The 23711-nt window shown below is 43.3% G+C and overlaps 1 protein-coding gene across 4 annotated transcripts in view; it reads right to left on the bottom strand.

Annotated features, from left to right (window-relative positions):
* nrp1a (neuropilin 1a) overlaps positions 1-23711 on the bottom strand; it is a 192953-nt gene that overhangs the window by 87207 nt on the left and 82035 nt on the right. For all 4 annotated transcript variants that reach the window (XM_068014658.1, XM_068014677.1, XM_068014647.1 and 1 more), the window contains one exon: positions 1378-1533. In XM_068014658.1, the coding sequence (XP_067870759.1) occupies positions 1378-1533 (156 nt within the window). The remainder of the gene's footprint in view (positions 1-1377; positions 1534-23711) is intronic.

A 23711-nucleotide genomic window follows, 5' to 3' on the forward strand; every position in this document is an offset into this window, starting at 1 on the left:
ATCTGTTTTGCCTGAAAATTCCACTTTGAATCCCAGCCTTAGCTGAATCTGGCCTGCATTAAAGAGGCTTTTTTGTCAATTCTCCCCTGGGACACTAGGTGGAGAGCAGCACGACAAAAGCAGGAACAGTGGACAGTTACGGTACTGCTCAAATGAACCATGAAGCTGCAGTGCAATAACAACAACTTGCCCTCATAGAGGCATCTTTAATGTGGTAAAACGTCCCATGGCGTTATGCCAAGGCAATTTATATTGCCAGAGGTGGTGTATTTCCGATGTGACATTAACTGAGGTCCTGACTGCCTATTCAGGTAGCTGTAAAAGACTTCAATGCAGGAAACAAAAAGAGTCCAACATTTCTCTGCCAATGACTATCACCAAAAACAGAGTAATTGGCTATTCATCTCATGCACTACTTGTGGAAGCTTGCTGCTTTCAAATTAATTGCTCTGCTTTCCTACAAAACAACAATGACTGGATACTGTCTTTAAAAATTAATTTGTTGGCTCTGAATTGGTTTGCATTATTCCTAGGGTGTGATAAGATGTATTATAAATGCAAGTGTGCTCTTTATTTATCAGGACTAAACACGCCAAGCACAAGAAGGAAAAAATTACCCTATGCCCACTATGGGCTTTCCCTGACAAGCACATGGTAATGGACATGCGGTAGTCCACATCACAGTGGGCTCAAATTTCCTGCAATTCAATATCCAATTTTTCTCTCGAGTTGATAAACCTGAATACAGTGGTGAAAAGATCAGTAATAAAAAAAGTCTCTCTATCTCTCTTATACTACTTCCTCAGTAATGCAGAAACTCTAAAACATCTAACAAGAAATTTTAAGTCCAAGAATATTCAAACGCAATAACCTTTAAAAATATACGTTTTAAAACAAAGCCTTTCTTACTTTCTGCACTTCATAAGGCAATGCTCTCAACATACATTGCCATGAAGACTGGCCAAGCTTGCTTATATTAGATTTATCATTTTAGTTTTTTCTCCACAATTCTCTACCATTTTCTCACTTCCTCTCCTGAAGATCATGTCCCTGTACTGGACTACTGTTCCACAGATTCCACTAATTAAGTGGTTATTGAGTGCAGTATTCAGCTATGACGGGAGGCACCAAAATCAAGCCCAATCTTGTATTCAACAACAACAAAAACAAGAACTTGCATCTATATAGTGCCTTATTTACCCGGAGTAAAGTTCCCATGTTTCATTCATCCTTGACTGGCTGCACCTCTCTCAGCATCACTGAAATGCCAGTAGCACTTTCGCCTGGTATTTTTTACTCAGCATATCAAGGTAGTGACACTTTCATGCTCAGTGTCCATCCAAAACTGTTCATGTTAATAAAGCAATTTCTACTCACTTTCTGATAAATTCTTCTGGACAATGGAATAGTTAGCAGAGAAACCATCCCTAGCGATCGCAGTATCTGTGTGCAGCGTCAAAGACAGAATGCCCGTGAGTGACTGAATACGTTCAGGAGCGACCTGCCCACAGAAGCGTCCTATATGAAGACCAACTGAAACAGAGAGAGAAAAACACATGAACAAAGCTGCATTCAGGTTCTGAATTATTCTTGTGAGCTTTCTTTGTGGGGTGGGTGGGCAGGTGAGAGCAGTTATACAGTCAATAACAACTTCCATTTGTACGGTTAACAATCGTTTTTTAATTATCGCATTGCAAAGTATTTCAAAGCAGTGACAGCACAGAAACAGGCCATTCACCCCAAGAGGTCCATGCTATTGTTTATGCTCCATGCGAGTCTCTTTACACCCCACTTCATCTCACCCCATCAACCAATCCTTCTGACCTTTTCTCTTTCATATACTTATCTAGTTTATCCTTTAATGCACCTATGCTATTCACCTCAACTACTCCTTGTGGTAGCAAGCTCTACATTCAAACCACTCTCTGAGAAAAGAAGTTTCTCCTGAATTCCCTACTGGATTTATTAATGACCATCTTTATAGCCTCTTATTCCGGTCTTGCCCGCAAGTGGAAACATCTTCTCTCCATCTACCCTAACAAAACCTTTCATAATCTTAAAAACCTCCATCAGGTCACCCTTCAGTCTTCCCTTTTCTAGACAAAAAAGCCCCAACTTGTTCAGTCTTTATTAATTGATTCTTAATGGAGCAACATCATCTAGGATGAATAATTGAACTGATCAAAATAGCCTTAATGCACATGCATATAAAGATCAGAACCTATTTTTTATATTGAGAAAGATTGGGTAAAAGTCAAGAACCATTAAGACAGCATCAGCAAAGTTGAAAAGAATAAGGGAGAAGAGGTATGAAGAAGTATTTGTGAGCTGATACCAAGCTTGTCTTTTGAAAGACTGCAGATTGTAGCAGGGAAGGCACACCAAGAAAAGTAAGCGGCTGCACAGTTTTGAAGTCCTAGGAAATAATAATTTAGAGAAGGAGATTATACAATGAGTCTTACGCTGGGAATTTGCTTGAAGCTTCTCTTGTTTTGTCATGTGTAATAGGAGTTACCATTGAAGTTATGATGGCGGAGTGGGAGAAACTCCAAGAAAATTAACCCATTTGATCTTTACACACTGTAAGTATAGGCGAAACCTATGGGTAGAGATGGTGTATTGTGTTGGTGTATCAATGGCACAGCAGGGTGTGAGTTTAGGTTCAAGTTCCCTCAGACACCAACCTCTCTGGTCATCAGTGGGGAGTGGCTCAGTTTAGGTAAGGCACATCCCCACTTAGAAAGAAACAAAATCTGGGGCCTCTCTAATGTGCACATCAGCAGACTGTTCCAAAGTGACACTGACAGAAGACTGAGAGCAAATCACCTGCCCCCACCCTCCTCATGGGCGGGAAATGGTACATAATCCAGAGCATCTGCAAGAGGAGGAAAGATAATAATGGTGGAAGGAAGAAAATAGTTAACAGCGTAAGGGGAAATAAATCACTCAATACCCAAGAAATAACCATTTATTTCCAGAACTTCTCACAGAATTACAAAGAGACACATAAACAAGAATGTGTCAGGAATTAGAAATGAGAAAACCTAGAAGCATTGAACACTAGAGGCTGACACATAAACTACAATGCAATGCTTTTGTGGATGATGTTTTTCGATAATATGATTTTCCAGATAGATAGTATGGACACAAAAGTGATGAAATTACTGTTTTATTTTGTAAACTTTAAAGAAGGGACCTTAAAAGGTTTTTGGAGTTTTGGAGGATTCTTCCTGGCCTGCAAGATTAAAAGTAAGGTCCATTGAAAAGGGCAACATTAGCACACATGATGCAGGTAACTCTTAAGACCCAAGAGAAGCTATGTCACATCAGAGCTACGAGCTGAAGGCTGCCAAAGACAGGCTGAAAGAACAAAGCTGTCTTGGAAATTCAGGGCTGTAGAAAAACAAACACTGATAGTTCTGGTCACGTACTGTTCTGCTTGAAAAGCACTGCCTGAAAGTTTATTAAAATACTTTACAGTCTCTTTGAATTCTAATCCTCCCCTCTTTTTTCCAGTAAAAAAGATTTAGATTAAAGATTCCTCAGTGGCACTCAATTTAAATGAAAGTCGCTATAATTTCTTGCTTGGGTTTTGGGATTATCAAGCAAACCGAGTATGGAAAGTACATTTTGTTGTAAAGCAAGTTGAACTACTGAGGGAAAGCGGAACAATAATGAGGATTGGTAATGTGTAAGATTGTGCTCACGTTACTGCCCTAAATTGGCTATGTGCATTTAAAGCAGATGGTAAATGCCACAGCAGAAACAGTGAAGCATAGAAATTGCTGTTTGCAAAACTAGCACATGATGGTTCAGCATGTTCATATGAGACATTCATGTGACATTCCTTTGCCCAGTATTTTGATGGAGTCATTAACCTATTTCTTTTAAAAGGGCTAAGATCTCCCACTAAAATACTCAATTTCAAATTGAGCATGATGTAAAATGGACTGCCAACTCGCTACCAACCATGTTACACTATCTCACAAAGTCAACTTTCTCTTCTTGCTTATTAGTTACCGACTCAGTAAATGGCTTTGACTATCTTAACAACATTTTCGTAAAATGTTCAGTACAGTTTATCTTTTCTATGCACTACATATGCATGGTATCACTGATAAGGCATCCCACACACTAACAGTGAGGGCTACAGAACAAATCAAAGAGTGGGAATTCTGCATGCTTGTAATGAATGCAATCTTGTTTTCATTGTCAGAGCTTGTACTAAATTAAGGTTCCAAACAGAGCCATCCCCAGGCTGTGAGAAATATAATTTCTGTAAACAACACCAGGATAACACTGTCAGGAAAACTGCTAGACTAACCAGTAACCTGCTCCTCCTGGCATTATTATACATTTGAGGCTATTGCAACAGTCTGTGGGGAAATCCTATACCACTACTAGCAGCATATATGTCGTAACTATTTGGCTTTATTACACTCTTGGGCTACATCTGACAAGATTTCTTCAGGCAGTATGTAGCATTGATTGTCTGCAACTTTTATTGAAAGACGGTGTATGCACAGGGCTGGGGATATTACCATAATCATCAGATTTGTTTCCATTTAAAATAGCTCGGCTAAAGTAGCTGAGGTTCTGTTGATTGGGATGATTTTATATTATCAGCCTATTTGCATCATTTAGCGATTTGATACCATATATTTCTATTTAATTTCTCCTCAATCATTATATTCTCATACACAGCTAAGAATATGCAATTATATTAAAATACAAGCATGTGCCAATATATTGTGTCAGAAGATACAATTCCATAACCTCATGATGACTACCAATGAAACCTATTCATTGCTGCTTCATTAGAGGTCCAATCATTGTTGCACAATTGTCAGAGACCAAATTGCTTTAACAAGTGCTTTTAACATAAAAAAGCATTCCAAGATAATTTACAGAGGGGTGAAACAAATAGATGCAAGGAATAGGTATAGAACCAAGGTGGAAATGTCAGAATAGGTGACCAAGAGATGAATGAAATGTCTAGGTTTTGGTTTGATGGCCACCCTTTAAAACTCAGGTATTATGCAGTGGGAATTTAACTGCCCACTATAGCCACAAACCTATCCTGACACAACATTGATAAGTTTATCATTATAGATTCTGTCATAACAGGCTGCAGAGAAAGCCTAACACGCAACTCTCACACATGTACAGATTTTGTGCTTAGCTCAGTTTGTAGTTGACTGACAGTTCCTTTATGAATGTTAATGGTTCCTTAATTCCAGGAAGTATTGTTTTCAAGGATATTAAAAGAGACTGATTCTAGATAAATTGGCTATGATGCTTGTTATGGTGACATGCGAAGTTCACATGCAAATAATAGCTACTTAGGCAGGTTATCAGACAATGACTGGGACCTATGGAACCATACCACAGCATGAATCACTGCCTTCAGGAGAACTGGGAGGAAATGAGGGGGTGGGAGGATTTTAGCTCAGGGCGACATTAGCCTTACTACAGATTGTATATCTCGTCCTGTGCTCCTTCTTTTGTCAGGATGCCTTGAGCACCAGTGCACACAGCAGATCTGGTTTTAATTCCTACACGTGTTGAATAATATGCCCTGTAATATCAAGTTAAGAGACTGCAATTAGGAGTGACAGCCTTAACCCACTGTCAGACAGTGCATGGTGTCAATCCAAGACACCACTGTGGCTCTCAGCTCATGTGTCTCAGGGGTTCCTCAGGGGTTCCATAAACCAGTCCCAACAACTATAAATTAGGAATCAACTATAAAAGATGTGGATTTGAAAGCAATACCGAGGAAGCTAATCCCTACAATAAGTGTCAGCACAATTAGACAGATGTAATGATGTAAACCCCAGGGAGTGTTCTGGACCGGGAGTGGCCGATAAAAGATGCATCTATGATTTTATTACCCAGGAAACTGCATCCTGGAAGAAGAGAATATTGAAATAAGAAGCAATGAGAGGGTTTATTCCAATCCCCTTTACACTGGCATTGGAGACAGCTGCATAAATCCACCCTTTAATCGCCAATGTAAACTCACTGGCCCTGAAAATTGCTGGGATCCAGGATGGCTAGTGGTGACAATTGCTGAGGCTGCAGCTCCAGGGAGAGGGTGCCTCACATGCTGAGCACCCTCAAAGAAAGGTAAGTTAGGTTTGGGATGCTGGGGCCAGGCAGGCAGGCCTCAGTAATCGTTGGGTGGGGATGGGGGTGTGGGGGGAGGTTGCTGAGCACCAGCGGCACCATTGCCATGACAGCAGCTGTGCCAGTGGGAGGCCCTTCTGTGGACCATGGAGTGGCCATAAAGGAGGCCCCCCACCCCCTCAGGAACCCATTGGGAGGACGCACGTTTCACTGGGTGGTCGCCCCATGTGGCAGCAGGCCCACCCAACACAAGCAAAATGCCCACAGAGGCAGAAAATGGTCCTTAATTGGCCACTGAAGTGGCTCAATTGGCCTCCCTGTAGGCATCTGAGCCACCAACTTTCCCGTCACTGGCAATACAGCATGGCGGCGGGAGGACAGGCTCCCCTCCTGAGGCCTTCCCCTGCCATTTTGCCAGCTTTCCCACCTTATAGCTCATCCCCAAAGGGCCTGGAAAATTCAGCCCAGGGTTTCCACTTGGAAGGAATTATTGTTGGAGCAGTGACATGTTTGGGACCAATGGAAGCCCCGTATGGAGCCTATAGTTTCCTTCAGCAGGCAAGGAATTTGCTTGGCCTAAAATTTGCCTACTGGGTGGAATTCCCGGGGTAGCCCAGGGCTCCCGATAACACAGCCCACCCCAACATTTGGGATTTCATGGAGGAACCTCTACAGATTCAGTTTCCGCTCCAAATTCCCAATCCCCTATCCCTTGCCTGTGTTGTTCCCTCTCTCAACCTAAAAATTTCTATCCCATTGGCATCCCTAATGCAAACTTTAGTCTGTCTTTAGATTGTTACTGGAACAGGGAAATTTTTACTTCTGGGCAAGGTTTCACACAGGAAGCTGTTCCAAAGCATTACAACTACCAGCTGTTCTACTGGTAACTATGAAAATGATGCATATCAGCTGGGATTCTGAGTACTTAGCTGGATGTTTCATATTCTACAATTACCCCGTTCAAGTAAAAGAAAAATCAATCTAGTCACTGGCAATTTTATAAATGTGGAATTCATTGATTACTTGCTTACGTTTTCCAAATAAATCAATGCGCAAATGCCAAATGTAATTTACAATTCTTATGAAGCATTTTCCTCTAGATTTAATAAGTCTGACGCAAGTTTTTATTCAGAAATTGTTGCTAACAGTTTTTTTTTAATAGTTATTTTGCAATTACTTCTCACATGGTTCCCATCCTGCCCAATCTGAAACACATTTACTACAAAGGCTTCTTTTTGAACCTTGTCAAATCTCAGGGTTTTCCAGGCCATGGTTCACATACTGCAAAAGAACTACTTTCACATGCAAGTACATACCCTGGAACATGCATGGAAAGAGCAATATTAACAGGAATGTTTCTGAATGAGTAAAAGGGTTTAAGCCATTGAAATGATGGTAATGTTGCAATGTTTTGGGCAGGAGAAGACTATTAATCTATCCTGCCTACCTTTCCTAACTATCCATCAGTTTTCTAAACCTTAATTCTGGAAATGATAGCTCTATATCCCCTACTAGAAGAGGCACAAAAAAGATAGATGAGGATCATACCAGGACTAAGAGGTTATAATGATCAGGAAAGACTGAACAGGTTGGGGCTCTTTTCCATAGGCTGAGAGGTGACCTAACAGTAAAATTATGAATGGGTTTGATAGGGTAGTCTTAATAAAAAGTTTCCATTTGTGTGTGAATCCAAAGCTAGTGGTCATAAATACAAGATAGTCATTGTTAAATCCAATAAGACATTGAGGAGAAATCTCTTTAGCAACAATAACAAGTTGTATTGACACCGAGCCATGTAAGGAGATATTGGGACAGTGACCAACCGCTTGGTCAAAAAGGTAGGTTTTAAGGAGTGTCTTAAAGGAGGAAGGTGAGGTAGAGAGGCAGAGAAGTTTAGGCAGGGATTTCCAGAGTTTAGGGCCCTGGCAGCTGAAGAAACAGCCACCAATGATGAAGCAATTAAAATTGGGAATGCTCAAGAGGCCAGAAACAGACGAGCACAGATATTTTGGAGGGTTGTGGGGCTGGAGGGGATTACAGAGATAGGAGGGGTGAGGCCATGGAGGGATTTGAAAACAAGGATGCGAACTTTAAAATCAAGGCCTTGCTCAACCAGGAGCCAAGGTAGGTCAACGAGCACAGGGGTGATGAGTGAATGGGATTTGGTGTGAGAGAGTGGTTAGAATGTGCAACTTGCTGTCATGTGGAGTGGGGAGGGGGGGGGGGGGGAAATAGTATAGATGCATTTAAGGAGAAGCTAGGTAAGTACATGGGGGACAGAAGAATAGAAGGACTTGATGATAGGATGAGATGAAGTAGGACGGGATGAGCCTGATGTGGAGCATTAAACACTGGCATAAACCAGTTGAGCCGAATGGCCTGTTTCTGTGATGTAATTCCATTTAAGTATTTTAATAGGAATGACGTATACAGAGTAGGGACACAGAGATTAATCCTTTGTCCTCAGTTGAAGATGGAAAATGTGCAGTTTGCACCTGAGGTTGCCCTCCCCACGCACTTTAGAACAAATTTGTGTCTTTTTCTGGCCACATGCAAAGTAACTCACTGCCTACCCAATAAGAAACAATTCATGCCTCTTCCAGCCCCACACCCAGTAGTAACTCATCACCATTGCCCACCCTGACCAGAAAACCTCAGCAACATTTCTCCCTGCCAGAAAAGAAGAAAAATGTTCTCCCCCACCACACAGAAATGGAATTGGGTCTTGGCGCAGGTCAGCTGCCCCCTCCAGCTGAGAAGACAATTGGCCCTGACCCAGTGACACTTAATGCGTGGCCCTTCTGCTCCCTGCTCACCCTCCCTTTCCCCTCCTCTATTGTCTCTCCCTTCTCCCGCCACTTGGAAGAAATGGCCCCTAGCCCGTGCCATACATGCCTTTATTGTCTTTTTGTGTTCCATGTCCGCCATTGTCCCCACCTGCCTGACTACCTCCTCGCCCTCTCCTCCCCTCATCTCCTCTCTCTCCCACCCACCCCCGTCAACTCTCTCTTACCTGGGTTCAGTTAACCCATCACTCTCTAACCTGCTTTTCTTGAATACTGGACGTGGTCTTACCTCCAGTGAGAAACGCAATGGGATATCAACTAGTGGTAATTAAAATTTGGCTTGTGGGTTACATGTTTCATTGCAAAACTAATTGTAAGTACTTGCAGTGCCTTTTACTCCTGTGGGTGGCAGATGTGGAGAGACAGAGAGAAACAAAACACAAAGATTTCAGAGACAGGCAAAACAGAGACCACTCTTTCTGATTTACCCATCTGCTTGTGGTAATGAGATCCTGGACCTGTGCAATTCATCCACTCACAATGATCTGCAGAGGTTTTAGGCTATAATTTTTTGAAGTCTTTTTCATTAACTCATGTGTATTCATTATTAGTAATCCATTCATATCCTGCAGAAGCTTAACCTGGGAATAGAGAACCCCTCATGTTTTCCGTTTTGCCTAAATTTTCCTCCATTTCTTGATTTTAACAAAGAAGTACACACCGTACTCTGCTAAATTCTTCAAGCAGAGGTAAATATAACTCTAAGATTTTCATCACAAGGCATAACTAAAAGGAAAATAATTATAAAAGCACCATGACCCAATAATTTTATGGAAAGAGGATGAGGAAAAATATTAAGTTTGAGTCATGCCGCCCTCGTCATTCAAGAGCACAAGCGTGATCCTGAGGAATCTAACTTACATAAGTGGCTCTAACATTGGTTCCTTGGATCTTCACAACATTGGCTGCATCTAATCAGAAAATAACTGCCTCATTAGGAGTGCATGGAGCAGGCTATGAGTTTATGCAAGACTGCATGTTGGTTAGGGGTTGCGGACATACTGGAGTTGGTTTCCATACAGCTTTCACCCTTGTGCTACACACAGCTCTCAAGAACAAGCCTAAAGGTTTTGGGTTACAAGTGAAACTAGAAGTTTATCCAGGATATGTAGTTCAGCTCCAAGACCTACCTCCAAGGGTAGATGGGAGACTCACTAAGCCTAGCTCTCTCTCAAAAGAGGAGTGAGGGAAAATTCTCAAGTACCATCCATCATCCTATTTGATATCTCCATCACAGTGATGTGTGGAATAGAATCAGAAGTGGAGGCTATTGAGAGGGTAGAGGAAGTGAGAGACCTTGGAGGGCAGATAAAGTGGTGAAGAGGGCATATGGAATGCTTTCCTTTATTAGTGGAGGTATAGAATACAAAAGCAGGGATGTAATGCTGGAATTGTATAAAATGCTGGTTAGGCCACAGCTGAAGTAAATTGCTCTGGAGAGAGTACAGAGGAGATTTACAAGAATGTTGCCAGGGTTTGAAAATTGCAGCTATGAGGAAAGATTAGATAGGCTGGGGTTTTATTCCTTAGAACAGAGGAGGCTGAAGGGTGACTTAATTGAGGTGTACAAAATTATGAGGGGCCTAGATAGAGTAGACAGGAAGGACCTGTTTCCCCTAGCGGAGAGGTCAATTAGCAGAGGGCACAGATTTATGGTGATTGCTAGAAGGATAGAGGGGATATGAGGAAAATCCTTTTCACCAGAGGATGTTGGGTGTCTGGAATTCACTGCCCAGATCAGTGGTGGAGGCAGAAACTCTCAACTCATTTAAAAGGTACTTGGACCTGAAGTGCTGTAACCTGCAAGGCCACAGACCAGGTGCTGGAAGGCGGGATTAGAATGGGAAGCTGGTTTTATTAGCCACGCAAACACGATGGGCTGAATGGCCTCTTTCTGTGCCATAACTTAACTATGGCTCTATGGTTCTATGGTAGACTTGGAGGGCTGAATGTTTGCTTCGGGAGTCAGGAATATTTACGGGTCTCGAACACGCCCCCAGGCGGTAACAGTCACTGACCTGGGATTTTCACAAAGGTGGCCCCTTAATTGGCATGGAGACAGTTTCCCTGTGCAACTAAGGGCGGAAGGTGGGCTCACAGAACAGAATCACAGAATAGTACAGTGTAGAAGAGGCCCTTCGGCCCATCGAGTCTGCACCGATACATTAAAGACACCTGACCTGTCTACCTAATCCCATTTACCAGCACTTGGCCCATAGCCTTGAATGTTATGACGTTAATCAGAGGCCCTCCAGCTTGAGAGAAGCAGCAGCCTGCAGTAAAGGGTAAGTAACTGCGAGGACGTTTCAAGATGAAGGCACCCGCTCACCGACTTTTCTAAAAATGTAATTTAAAAAACAGCAAACGCAGCCAGGCTACCACTGTAGGGTGGTGGGGGTGGGGAGGTGGGCGCCAAGGTGGGGTATCTCTCAAAAGGGCGGCCTTTGGCTGTATCCACACCCAGGCAGGCAGGGAAGCCCTGTAGGTCTGCCTGGAGTGCTGTACCCCCAGCCTGCCACTAGGTGCCCACCTCCAGGCAGTTATTTTTGGGCCCTGAGCGCCTCCGTTTCCGAACTCGGAGGGGCTCAAAAATTCTGCCCGGAGTGTCTGGCCCAGGTACTTCTGAAATAATTGTGGCACTTCTGTTCACAGAAAATGGGGGTAATTTTACCTTTCAGCGACAAGTTAAGACTGGCGATATTGGAGGTGGTGCTCCTTGTACACCCTGCAAATTTTTCTTCCCATTGACTTCAATGGTGTGATTTGATATATTAAATACATCCACACATGTCTGACACCCTGCTGACAAAGTAGAAATGGGGTTCCGAAGAAAAAAGGTAAAAGAATTCACCACAGTTTTTACAATACAAGATTAAATTTTATTTACAGAATTATTAAATGAATCTGTCCTGGCCAAGCATAAGAAAGCTTAAGCTTGAATGAGGAACATGGACCAGAAAGCTGAACAAGGAGACCTGATGTATTTTATCTCCTCAATCAGCTCTCGTATCACAAGGAAAAACAGTAATTATTAATGACTGGAAAGTGTAATTATAATAAAGAAATGATTGCTGATGAGCTACAGAATGTAGCCCCTGGTTCTTTGCATGTCTCTAATAATAAAAGCTTCTCTACTGTACATTTGGCTAATCTTCAAGTCTGTTGAAAAACAGCACCATTTAACCTTGAAAGACTTGCATGGTACTTAACCTTGTTAGAACTTTTGAAGTCTTTTCATTCCAGCCACATGAATAGATTATTAATGATTTTCTCCACTGTGCATTGAACACTGCATTTACCACACTGAGAGACAGCATTCAATGGTAAACATGGTTAATCTCACCTTTGGAGAGGGTGGTTTTTAAGTTACTGGCCTGGGCAAAGTCCTGACTATTCATGAGGGGTATGATTAAAGCTTCTTGTATTTTATGGCACAAAGCGACTTATATCTAGAATTTCCTCGGTGGGTTTCTCCTGATCCGCTGTCGTAACATGAGCGCATGATCGGCAGAAAACCCGCTTACACTTCTATCTGGAGTTTCTACCGATCCACTGAAATTACAGAAGGCAATGGGGAGAAACCAAGCCACTTCCTGGAGTCTATCTGAAGTCTACAGGCATTTGGCATTACAACAAGTGTTGTCAAATGGTATCTACACAGTAAATTCACTGAACTCAAGCTCCCATTAGGAAGCTGCACTTAGCACTACAATATTGTAGCCCTAACTTGACCCACTCATCCTTTTCCACCATGGTTCCTCACTGAGAGCACAGAATTGGTGAACTTACCCTTATGCCTATTATTGTAATGAGTTTCTTACAGCTAGTTTATATTCAGCGAAGTCAATTTTAACCCAGCATGAGTTCTGGGTGTGTGTGAGAGGTACTCACACACCTGGGCCTCATTTAAAAGCCACTGGCCCATTTCCTGCCTCGAACAGGCAGAAAGAGGATGAAGAACAGCTGCTGGCAGTGGAATCAGGTAGTTAAGGGTCGCCCGCCAGTTTGCTAGTAAGTGACGGGAGAGGACGTTCCTGGAGGGTCTTACAGGAGGGTAGGGTGTGGGGCAGCAGAGCCTGTGACTTCCTATGTGGAGGAGCACACCTGCGCCTCCAGACCCCACAAAGGATAGCTGTCCACTTACCTGAAAGGGTCTTCTAACTTGCCATTAGCTGCTAACTGCTTTATCCCAGTGTGGAAGCCATGACAGTTTTCCTGCACTGGCCTCAGTTAAAGCGCCATCAGAATCTTATTGACATAATAAGACCCCCATAGTATTTATGTACAAGGCTCCTGCCTGAGTCTGGGGAGGGCACATCCACTGCCAAAATTAGCAGCATTAACTGTTGCCCACTCCACTCCTGCCAAGTGAGGAGAGTTTAAATTCCCCTCCCATCTTGTGAGTGAGATGTTAAACGAAGTGGTTTGGTTGAATGTCAAAGAAGAGCATGGGGTTTCCCCACTGTCCTAGTTAACATTAATCCCTCGACCAATACCACTTAGAGCAAATTAATTGGCCTATTTTTACTTCCAATGTACAGTGCATTACATTATCCATATTAAACTTCCTTCATCACTGATCGGCCCAAGTTCAAATTCTGTCAAGGTTTCCTTGTAAATTCTTTGTTGGCTCATCTGTGCCCACTGCCTCCTCGCTTACTGCATCTGAAATTAATTACTTTGCATTGAGACTGTGATTACAAATCATTAATATATACTAGGAAAAGGAGGAGATCAGCACAGGCCCTTGGGACACCTCTACTGCTATCCCATTACCCAGTTACAAAGTCATGTCTATGTCCTACCCTTGACACCTATTGAGCTTAGTTGCAAAGCAGTCTCCCATGCAGTAATTTATCAAAAATCTTTCAGAATTAAGATGCAGAATATCATATGCCTTCCCTCTGTCAAATTGGGATGTCAATATGGCTGGGATTTTGCGGTCAGTGGCGAAGCGACAATGTCCGCTGCTAACTACACCGAGAAATACCAACTTACCTGTTCATTGGCTGCAGCGAGAACTTCCACTTCTTGCTGCAGCGGGGCCCACTGATGAAACGAGCTCCGAGGCCTAGCAGCAAGGTGCATTGAGGTCAGTCTTCAGCTCAAAGGCAGGTGAATGCTTTATTATGATTTTAAATACTTTTAAACATTATTTAAACTGCTATAACCTTTTAAATGCTTTTAACACTTCCAATTTTAAAAAAATTGTTACAAACTTTTAAATACTGAGACAGACCAGGAGAGGGACACTGAGAAAGGGAGGGAGATAGGTACAGGGAGAGATGGAAAGGCAGACAGAGACTGAGAGAGAGGAGAGGCACTGAGACAGATACAGAGAGGGAGAGAAACTGGGGCAGAGACCCTAGACACTGCGAGAAGGAGACAGAGAGAAACTGAGAGACAGACACCAGACGCAGTGTGAAGAAATGTTACTTTTCTCATTTGATTGATAAATATGCTAAGCTCAAACATGTGCTTGTTGAAAATATTCTTCATGGGCATTCTGGTTTCATGTCTTTACCAAGGATTGTAGAGGAGCAATTTGAAGAATGAGAGCTGCAGTATATTAGCTTGAGCAATTATCGAATTGTCATTAACTGATCCAAATTTAATGCTTAGCACATAATCAAGAGGGAGCTGTGGAACACTGAAAATACTCAACTTGTGACATGACATTCGAACCTTTGATGAGTAAAATATTGTGGCTAGTTGTCTGTTTGGCTTGTTTTGAATGAAAGTCAGGCATTCTTTTTAAAATATATTTTTGTTAGAACAAATATTTCAAGAAAATGAATCTTTTACAGGCAGTCTTTTAAAATATATTTTTGTTAGAACAAATATTTCAAGAAAATGAATCTTTTACAGGCAGTCCTCAGAAGGATTGTTGGCTAAAAATGACCGATAACAAGATTAGCAGACACAATGAAAGCTTTCGTAAAGCAGTCCTCTGTCTGCTGTCTTAAACTCATGGTTAGTACCTCTTGTTAAGGGAACTAAATAACATCATGTGATCTCGTTAAATGTTCCTTTGCCAATATCACCAATAACTAGCATTGTATTGCACATGACACAGGCAGAGTACGTTCAGCAACTGGCAGAAACATATGTAGCTATTTTCTTTTCTAAATACTAAATTGGTATCGCTCAGAAAAAAAACCTCTTAAAATGGGTGGCTATTGAAACCATCATACTTGTCTTACAAAGCATTTAGGTTGTCAGAGACAAAATGATTTGGAATTTTTTATAAATATAATTTTAAGTGTTGAATTACTTTTAATTCTGTGAAAAATCAATATTCTGAAGCATCTGGTACTTCAGCTGATGGCATGCCAACCACAAGGAATAACAATCTGTGCCTCTGAGACTCCTAGGATTCGTTGAGATCCTTCTGCTCATTGTAAAGTTAATTGGCCGATCCGCACCCAAGCAGGCTTTATGCCGGCTAATATCAGCTCTAACACAAGGCGCATGAAAATTTGTGCAAGTTGTGAGCAATAGCCCAAATTCACACAGTACTTGTCCCTGACGCTTTGAAAAGTGGCCTGGCAAGACCAGCATCATACACTCCTCTGGAGCTCACTGAGGCGCAGTGCAACTTCTGGTTTTTGACACATCTGCAATCGCTGGAAGTTGGAATGCCATTCCAGTTCTCAATGGCGGCGAACGTCTCTGTGTTTGCCACTAATGGGACCGCAAAATCCTGTTCAGGCAAAATCTAAAAGCATGTTAACTCTCCTGTTAGGATATTTTCATAAGACACTTTTCAATTTTGTTACAGATTACTGGTTCCATTAATGTTTAATTGTTAATGTTAGGCAAATGGATCTTTAGATGATGTAATTAGACAGATATGTGGCTAATGAAATTTAGCGTTAACAAATGTAAATTATTCGCTATTGGTTGAAAAATATGGGACACACATAAATATATAATGACTGCAATTCAACTAACGCAAGCAGACTCACAAAACACCTAGAAACAAGAGTGTAATGTCAGCTTGGCACAGTGGTTACACATCTTGCTTCGAACTAAGGAGCTTGTGAATTAAAACCTCACCCTAAAACTGGAGTGCAAACACTTCAGTTCAGTACTGAGAGACTTCTGCATCACTGGAGATGTGATTTTTCAGATGAGACATTAAACTGAGGCCACTGTTTATTCAGGTATGTGCAAAGTATCTCATGACACTATTCGGAAAAGAAGAGAGGAGCTTTCCTAGACACTATTTCTCCCTCAGCCCGTAGCACCGAAATAGCTTAACAGGTCGTTTGTTTCATTTACTATTTGTTAAACCTTACTAAGTGCAAATTGGCTGTCATGTTTGTCAACAAGTCAACAGTGACTACACTTCAAAAGCAAGTAATTTGTTATGAAATGCTTTGGAAGCTCATAAGCCTGTGAAAGGTGCTATATAAATGCACCTCTTTCCTTTGATTTTGCTTCATTCTAATCTCCTTTTGTATTCGATGTCCTTTCTTTCCTTCTCCCCCACTTCACTTTCTTCTATGGAGAGAGAAGCAGAGTTAACGTTTCAGGTCTGTCACCTTTCACCAGAAGTTCTGTTTCTCTCTGCACAGATGCTGCCAGACCTGCTGAGTAGTTCCAGCATTTTCTGTTTTTATTTCAGATTTCCAGCATCTGCAGTATTTTGCTTTCACTTTCTTCTTGCCTCATGTCCCTCATCATTTCTCATTCTTATGTCTAGAACTCCTTATAGTGGAACAGTTACATGGAGAAATGGCATTAGGGTAGGGAGAGAACCTCTTGGTGGAGGAGGATCAATTTATCTGATCGAAAGTTCACAAGGACCCAGATACTGCATGCCAGCTTCTGGAGTCTACCCTGAGGCACAGTGTGGCTTTTGAGCAGAGAGATCCACCATTGACATGCTGTTCTCCCTTCGCCAGCTACAGGAGAAATGCCGCGAACAACAGATGCCCCTCTACGTTGCTTTCATAGATCTCACCAAAGCCTTTGACCTCGTCTGCAGACGTGGTCTCTTCAGACTACTAGCAAAGATCGGATGTCCACCAAAGCTACTAAGTATCATCACCTCATTCCATGACAATATGAAAGGCACAATTCAGCATAGCGGTACCTCATCAGACCCCTTTCCAATCCTGAGTGGCGTGAAACAGGGCTGTGTTCTCGCACCTACACTGTTTGGGATCTTTTTCTTACTGCTGCTCTCACATGCGTTCAAGTCTTCAGAAGAAGGAATTTTCCTCCACACAAGATCAGATGGCAGGTTGTTCAACCTTGCCCGTCTAAGAGCAAAGACCAAAGTACGGAAAGTTCTCATCAGGGAACTCCTCTTTGCTGACGTTGCTGCTTTAACATCTCACACTGAAGAGTGCCTGCAGAGTCTCATCGACAGGTTTGCGGCTGCCTGCAACAAATTTGGCCTAACCATCAGCCTCAAGAAAATGAACATCATGGGATAGGACGTCAGAAATGCTCCATCCATCAATATTGGCGACCATGCTCTGGAAGTGGTTCAAGAGTTCACCTACCGAGGCTCAACTATCACCAGTAACCTGTCTCTAGATGCAGAAATTAACAAGCGCATGGGAAAGGCGTCCGCTGCTATGTCCAGACTGGCCAAGAGGGTGTGGGCAAATGGCGCACTGACACGGAACACAAAAGTCCGAATGTTTCAAGCCTGTGTCCTCAGTACCTTGCTCTATGGCAGCGAGGCCTGGACAACGTATGTCAGCCAAGAGTGACGTCTCAATTCATTCCATCTTTGCTGCCTCCAAAGAATCCTTGGCATCAGGTGGCAGGACCGTATAGCCAAGGCAGAAGTCCTCGAGGCGGCCAACATCCCCAGCATATACACCCTACTGAGCCAGCGGCACTTGAGATGGCTTGGCCATGTGAGCCGCATGGAAGGTGGCAGGATCCCCAAGGATGCATTGCACAGCGAGCTCATCACTGGTATCAGACCCACCAACCATCCATGTCTCCACTTTAAAGGCGTCTGCAAACATGACATGAAGTCTTGTGACATTTACCACAAGTCGTGGGAGTCAGTTGCCAGTGATCACCAGAGCTGGCGGACAACCATAAAGGCGGGGCTAAAGAGTGGCGAGTCGAAGAGTGTTAGCAGTTGGCAGGAAAAAAGACAGAAGTGCAAGGAGAGAGCCAACTGTGTAACAGCCCCGACAACCAATTTTATCTGCAGCACCTGTGGAAGAGTCTGTCACTCTAGAATTGGCCTTTATAGCCACTCCAGGTGCTGCTCCACAAACCACTGACCACCTCTAGGCGCTTACCCATTGTCTCTCGAGACAAGGAGGCCAAAGAAGAAGAGAAGATACTGCACAGTGGAGCTTGCAGAGCTGGAAGGCACCTCAGATGAAACTGGAGGAAATCTCTCCTCCTTTCAGCAAGTAGGCTAAAATTAAACAATGTCAAAATATTCTGTAACAACATACATTAATTAATACCAACCATTTTTCAGGATCCTTGACCTGCTAGCAATAATTTTCCATCCTGTTCCGAGATTAATTTTCCAGTATTGCTGCCTTGGTATCCAAAATATGCACATCAGCTTTTTGAGTTGGAGTAAAGCTGCCATAAATTGAGTTATAAATAAACTAGTCACAAAGTTAAACTTTTTGTACCTTCCAATGATGTGAAGTTGGAACCAATGTGTGATTGGATACATGAGTTATGAAGACAAGTCTTACTTGCCTGCTTGCTGGACTGTTGCCTGTAGCCTCTTTAGACAAAACTATTTGCCAAATGGCGATCAGTTGAAAAAGGAATGACTTGCTTTATTTTTGCAACAGTAGTTATTAAACTTGTCATTTTGTCCCAAAACAACTTTTAATCCTTACTGCTTTTTCTCCATTAAAGTTCACTGATGTTTTGAGAACTCTCACAGCATTTGGAGCCAGTGTTGTGGTCCAGCTCCAACAGCTGCCTTCATTTCAATTTTTACGAGAATTTTGTGCCTTGGCCAAATGAGTCTATGCAAAATGAACCAAGTATTTTCACTGAGAGGATTTTTGCCCATAACTAAAACAAGGTCTGTATTGTAATCTTTTTCAAATTGCAGGAAAACACTGTCACATGTCTGACAGCATCTTGTTACTTGACCATGGTACATGGCGATATCATCTCCTTACATAGGTCCATTACAAAGAATATCAAAGAAAGCCACATCAACAATGCTGGATGTGTTTATTATGCATGCATTTAAAAGGCATGTCAAAAATGCAATTGGTGCTTGAAAACAGGGTTTGTCTTGGCAGTTTTGGCAGGCAACCTGAAAAAATAAAAGGACCTCACATCCTTTTAAGTAAGGTCATCCAAATAACTTTAAAGTCACAAACAGTTTTATCAGAAATTAAAATCCTGCTTTCACAAAAAACAACTATCCCTTCCCCCTCATCAGTTTTGAAAGAAAGAATGATTTTTTTTTGTCTGAGACAGACAGGGCAAACAATGTCAAGCCATTAGTGTAAATTTTCTTCGATACATAAAGCTGAACAGTGCAAAAATACAGTATTGCCACACATTGTACAGTGTCACTGGTAATATGTTGTTATTCAAATAAAAACATAAAGTGCTGGAAATATTCAAGAGGTCAGACAGCATCTGTGTAGTGAGAAATAGAGTTAACATTTCAGGTCTGAAAGGTCATAGACCTGAACTGTTAACTCTGTTTCTCTCTCCACAGATGCTGCCAGACCTGCTCTGTATTAGCAGCGCTTTCTCCCTTTATTTCAGATTTCCAGCATCTGCAGTATTTTGCTTTTATTCTTGTTAATGAATGTTGTCTTTGAGCATGACACATATTTTTGAAAAATGATCTAAAGGCTGTTGGAATGAGAAAATAGACCAGAATTATTAGGATCGTATTCTTTCCTAAAGCAAGCTATCCGTTTAGTGAAGCCCAGGAAACACAGGTTAAAGTGAAGACTGAGACCAGGCATAGTTCAAAATGAGTTCAAGCAGTCATGGCTTAATCATTGTTTGATATAATCAAATATAATCAATTATACTCAATTTCCCGGCGGAGAAGCAGGAGAAGGTAGCGACTCTTCGGTGGGTAAGTGAAGGCAACAGGAGCTGTGTTTTAAAAGTTGTTTTAAAAGTTGTACTTACTGTTTTCCTTGTGTTCAAGTTACTTTTGGCGCGGGAGGAACCGGAAGCTGGACGGCAGCAAGGACTCCTGGGTAGGTATTTTCTTTAAAGGTGCGGAGCAGAGTTAACCCGAGAAACTACACATGTAGTGTCTCCCACCCATCCTCCTCCTCTAACCTAATAATAAGACCCTTTTTACCCTCCTCCTCTAGCCAAAAAGGACTGAACAGGTAAGCTATTTCACTGTTTTTGTTAATATCTATATTTGTACTTAATTAAGGGGTAATTGAGTAAAAGAAATGGCAGCCAGGGGAGTGCAGTGCTCCTCCTGCAGTATGTTCGAGGTGAGGGGAACCTCCGGTGACCCTGCCGACTTCACCTGCTGGAAGTGCATCCGTCTCCAGCTCCTATCAGACCGTGTTAGGGAACTGGAGCTGGAGCTGGATGAACTGAGGATCATTCGGGAAGCTGAGGGGGTGATAGATAGAAGCTACAGGGATGTCGTTACTCCACAAAACAAAGGCAGCTGGGTAACAGTTAGAGGTGGGAAGAGGTCAGTGCAGGGATCTCCTGTGGTCGTTCCCCTCAGCAACAAGTATACAGTTTTAGATACTGTTGGGGGGGACGGCCTATCGGGGGCAGGCTGCAGTGAACGGGCCTCTGGCACGGGGTCCTGCACTGTGGCTCAGAAGGGAAGGAGGGAGAATGGGAGAGCACTAGTCATCGGGGACTCGATGGTGAGGAGTACCGACAGGCGGTTCTGTGGGCGCAAGCGAGACGCACGGATGGTTTGTTGCCTACCTGGTGCCAGGGTCCGTGATGTTTGTGATCGCGTCTTCAGGATCCTTAAAGGGGAGGGGGAGCAGCCAGAGGTCGTGGTGCACATTGGCACCAACGACGTAGGAAGGAAGGGTGGCACAGATGTTAGAAGTGAGTTTAGGGAGTTAGGCTGGAAGCTGAAAGCTCGGACGGACAGAGTTGTTATCTCTGGTTTGTTGCCGGCGCCACGTGATAGTGAGGCTAGGAATAGGGAGAGAGCACAGCTGAACACGTGGCTGCAGGAATGGTGTAGAAGAGAGGGCTTCCAGTTCTTGGATAATTGGACTGCATTCTGGGGAAGATGGGACCTGTTCAAACAGGACGGGCTGCATCTGAACCAGAGGGGCACCAATATCCTGGGAGGGAGGTTTGCTAGTACTGTTCGGGAGGGTTTAAACTAGTTTGGGAGGGGGATGGGAACCGGACTTGTAGTCCAGGGACCAGTGGGTCCACTCAGAAAGACAAAGAGTGTAGTGAGGTATTGGGGAAGGTAGCACTGTCGCAGAGGACAGATGGGCACGGAGAACGGTTAAAGTGCGTATACTTCAACGCAAGAAGCATCAGGAATAAGGTGAGTGAATTGAAGGCGTGGATGGGCACTTGGGACTACGATGTTGTGGCCATCACTGAAACGTGGATAGGTGAGGGGGAGGAATGGTTCTTGGAGGTACCTGGTTATAGATGTTTTCATAAGATTAGGAATGGTGGTAAAAGAGGTGGGGGGGTGGCATTGTTAGTTAGAAATAGTGTAACAACTGCTGAAAGAATTTTCGAGGAGGATCTGCCGACTGAGGCACTGTGGGTTGAGGTCAGGAACAGGAAAGGAGCAGTCACCTTGATGGGAGTTTTCTATCGGCCCCCCAATAGCAGCAGGGAGGTGGAAGAGCAGATTGGGAAACAGATTTTGGAAAGGAGCAGAAGTCACAGGGTAGTAATTATGGGGGATTTCAACTTCCCAAATATTGATTGGCAACTCTTTAGATCGAATAGTTTGGATGGGGTAGTGTTTGTGCAGTATGTCCAGGAAGCTTTTCTGACTCAGTATGTAGACTGCCCGACCAGAGGGGAGGCAATATTGGATTTGGTACTAGGTAATGAACCAGGGCAAGTGATAGAGCTGTTGGTGGGCGAGCACTTTGGAGATAGTGATCACAATTCTGTAGCATTCACTGTGGTAATGGAGAGGGATAGGTATGTGCAACAGGGCAAGGTTTACAATTGGGGGAAGGGTAGATATGATGCTGTCAGGCAGGAACTGAGGAGCATAAGTTGGGAGCATATGCTGGCAGGGAAGGGCACGGTCGAAATGTGGAACTTTTTCAAGGAGCAGATAGTAGGGGCCATTGATAAGCATGTCCCTGTCAGACAGGGAAGGGATGGTCATGTGAGGGAACCGTGGTTGACAAGAGAGGTTGAGAGTCTTGTTAGGAAGAAGAAGGATGCGTATATAAGGTTGAGGAAAAAGGGCACAGGCATAGCTCTGGAGGGATACAAGATGGCCAGGAAGGATCTGAAGAAAGGGATTAGGAGAGCTAAGAGAGGGCATGAAAAATGCTTGGCGGGTAGGATAAAAGAAAACCCCAAGGCCTTTTACGCGTATGTCAGAAATATGAGGATGACTAGGGGGACCGTAGGTCCGGTCAAGGACAATAGCGGGAGACTGTGTGTTGAGCCGGAAGAGATAAGTGAGGTTTTGAATGAGTACTTCTCTTCGGTATTTACGAATGAGAAGGGGTGTATTACTGAAGAGGACGGTGTGAAACAGACTGGTAAGCTCGACGAAGTGCTCGTTAGGAGGGAAGATGTGTTGGGGTTTTTGAATAACTTGAAGATAGACAAGTCTCCCGGGCCTGACGGGGTATATCCAAGGATATTATGGGAAGCAAGGGATGAAATTGCAGAGCCGCTGGCAATGATCTTTTCATCTTCTCTGTTGACGGGGGTGGTACCAGGTGATTGGAGGGTGGCAAATGTTGTGCCCCTGTTCAAGAAAGGGAATAGGAACAACCCTGGGAATTACAGGCCAGTTAGTCTTACTTCGGTGGTAGGCAAGTTGATGGAAAAGGTGCTGAGGGATAGGATTTCTGAGCATCTGGAAAGACACTGCTTGATTCGGGACAGTCAGCACGGTTTTGTGAGGGGTAGGTCTTGCCTCACAAGCCTGATTGAATTCTTTGAGCAGGTGACCAAGCAAGTGGATGAGGGTAAACCAGTGGATGTGGTGTACATGGATTTTAGTAAGGCATTTGATAAGGTCCCCCATGGTAGACTTATGGAGAAAGTCAGGAGGCATGGGATAGTGGGGAATGTGGCCAGTTGGATTAAGAATTGGCTAACTGATAGAAGGCAGAGAGTGGTCTTAGATGGTAAATACTCAGCCTGGAGCCCAGTTACCAGTGGCGTGCCACAGGGATCAGTTCTGGGTCCTCTCCTGTTTGTGATTTTTATTAACGACTTGGATGAGGAAGTCGAAGGGTGGGTCAGTAAATTTGCAGATGATACAAAGGTTGGTGGAGTTGTGGATACCGAGGAGGGCTATTGTCGTCTGCAAAGGGACTTGGATAGGTTGCAGTGCTGGGCTGAAAAGTGGCAGATGGAGTTTAACCCTGAAAAGTGTGAGGTCGTCCATTTTGGAAGGACAAACACGAATGCAAAATACTGGGTTAACGGTAGGGTTCTTGGGCATGTGGAGGAGCAGAGAGACCTTGGGGTCTATGTGCATAGATCGTTGAAAGTTGCAACTCAAGTGGATAGGGCTGTGAAGAAGGCATATGGGGTGTTAGCGTTCATTAGCAGAGGGATTGAATTTAAGAGCCGTGA

This window comes from Heterodontus francisci, chromosome 2 (genome assembly GCF_036365525.1).
Source record: "Heterodontus francisci isolate sHetFra1 chromosome 2, sHetFra1.hap1, whole genome shotgun sequence".
Taxonomy (NCBI): Eukaryota; Metazoa; Chordata; class Chondrichthyes; order Heterodontiformes; family Heterodontidae; genus Heterodontus; species Heterodontus francisci.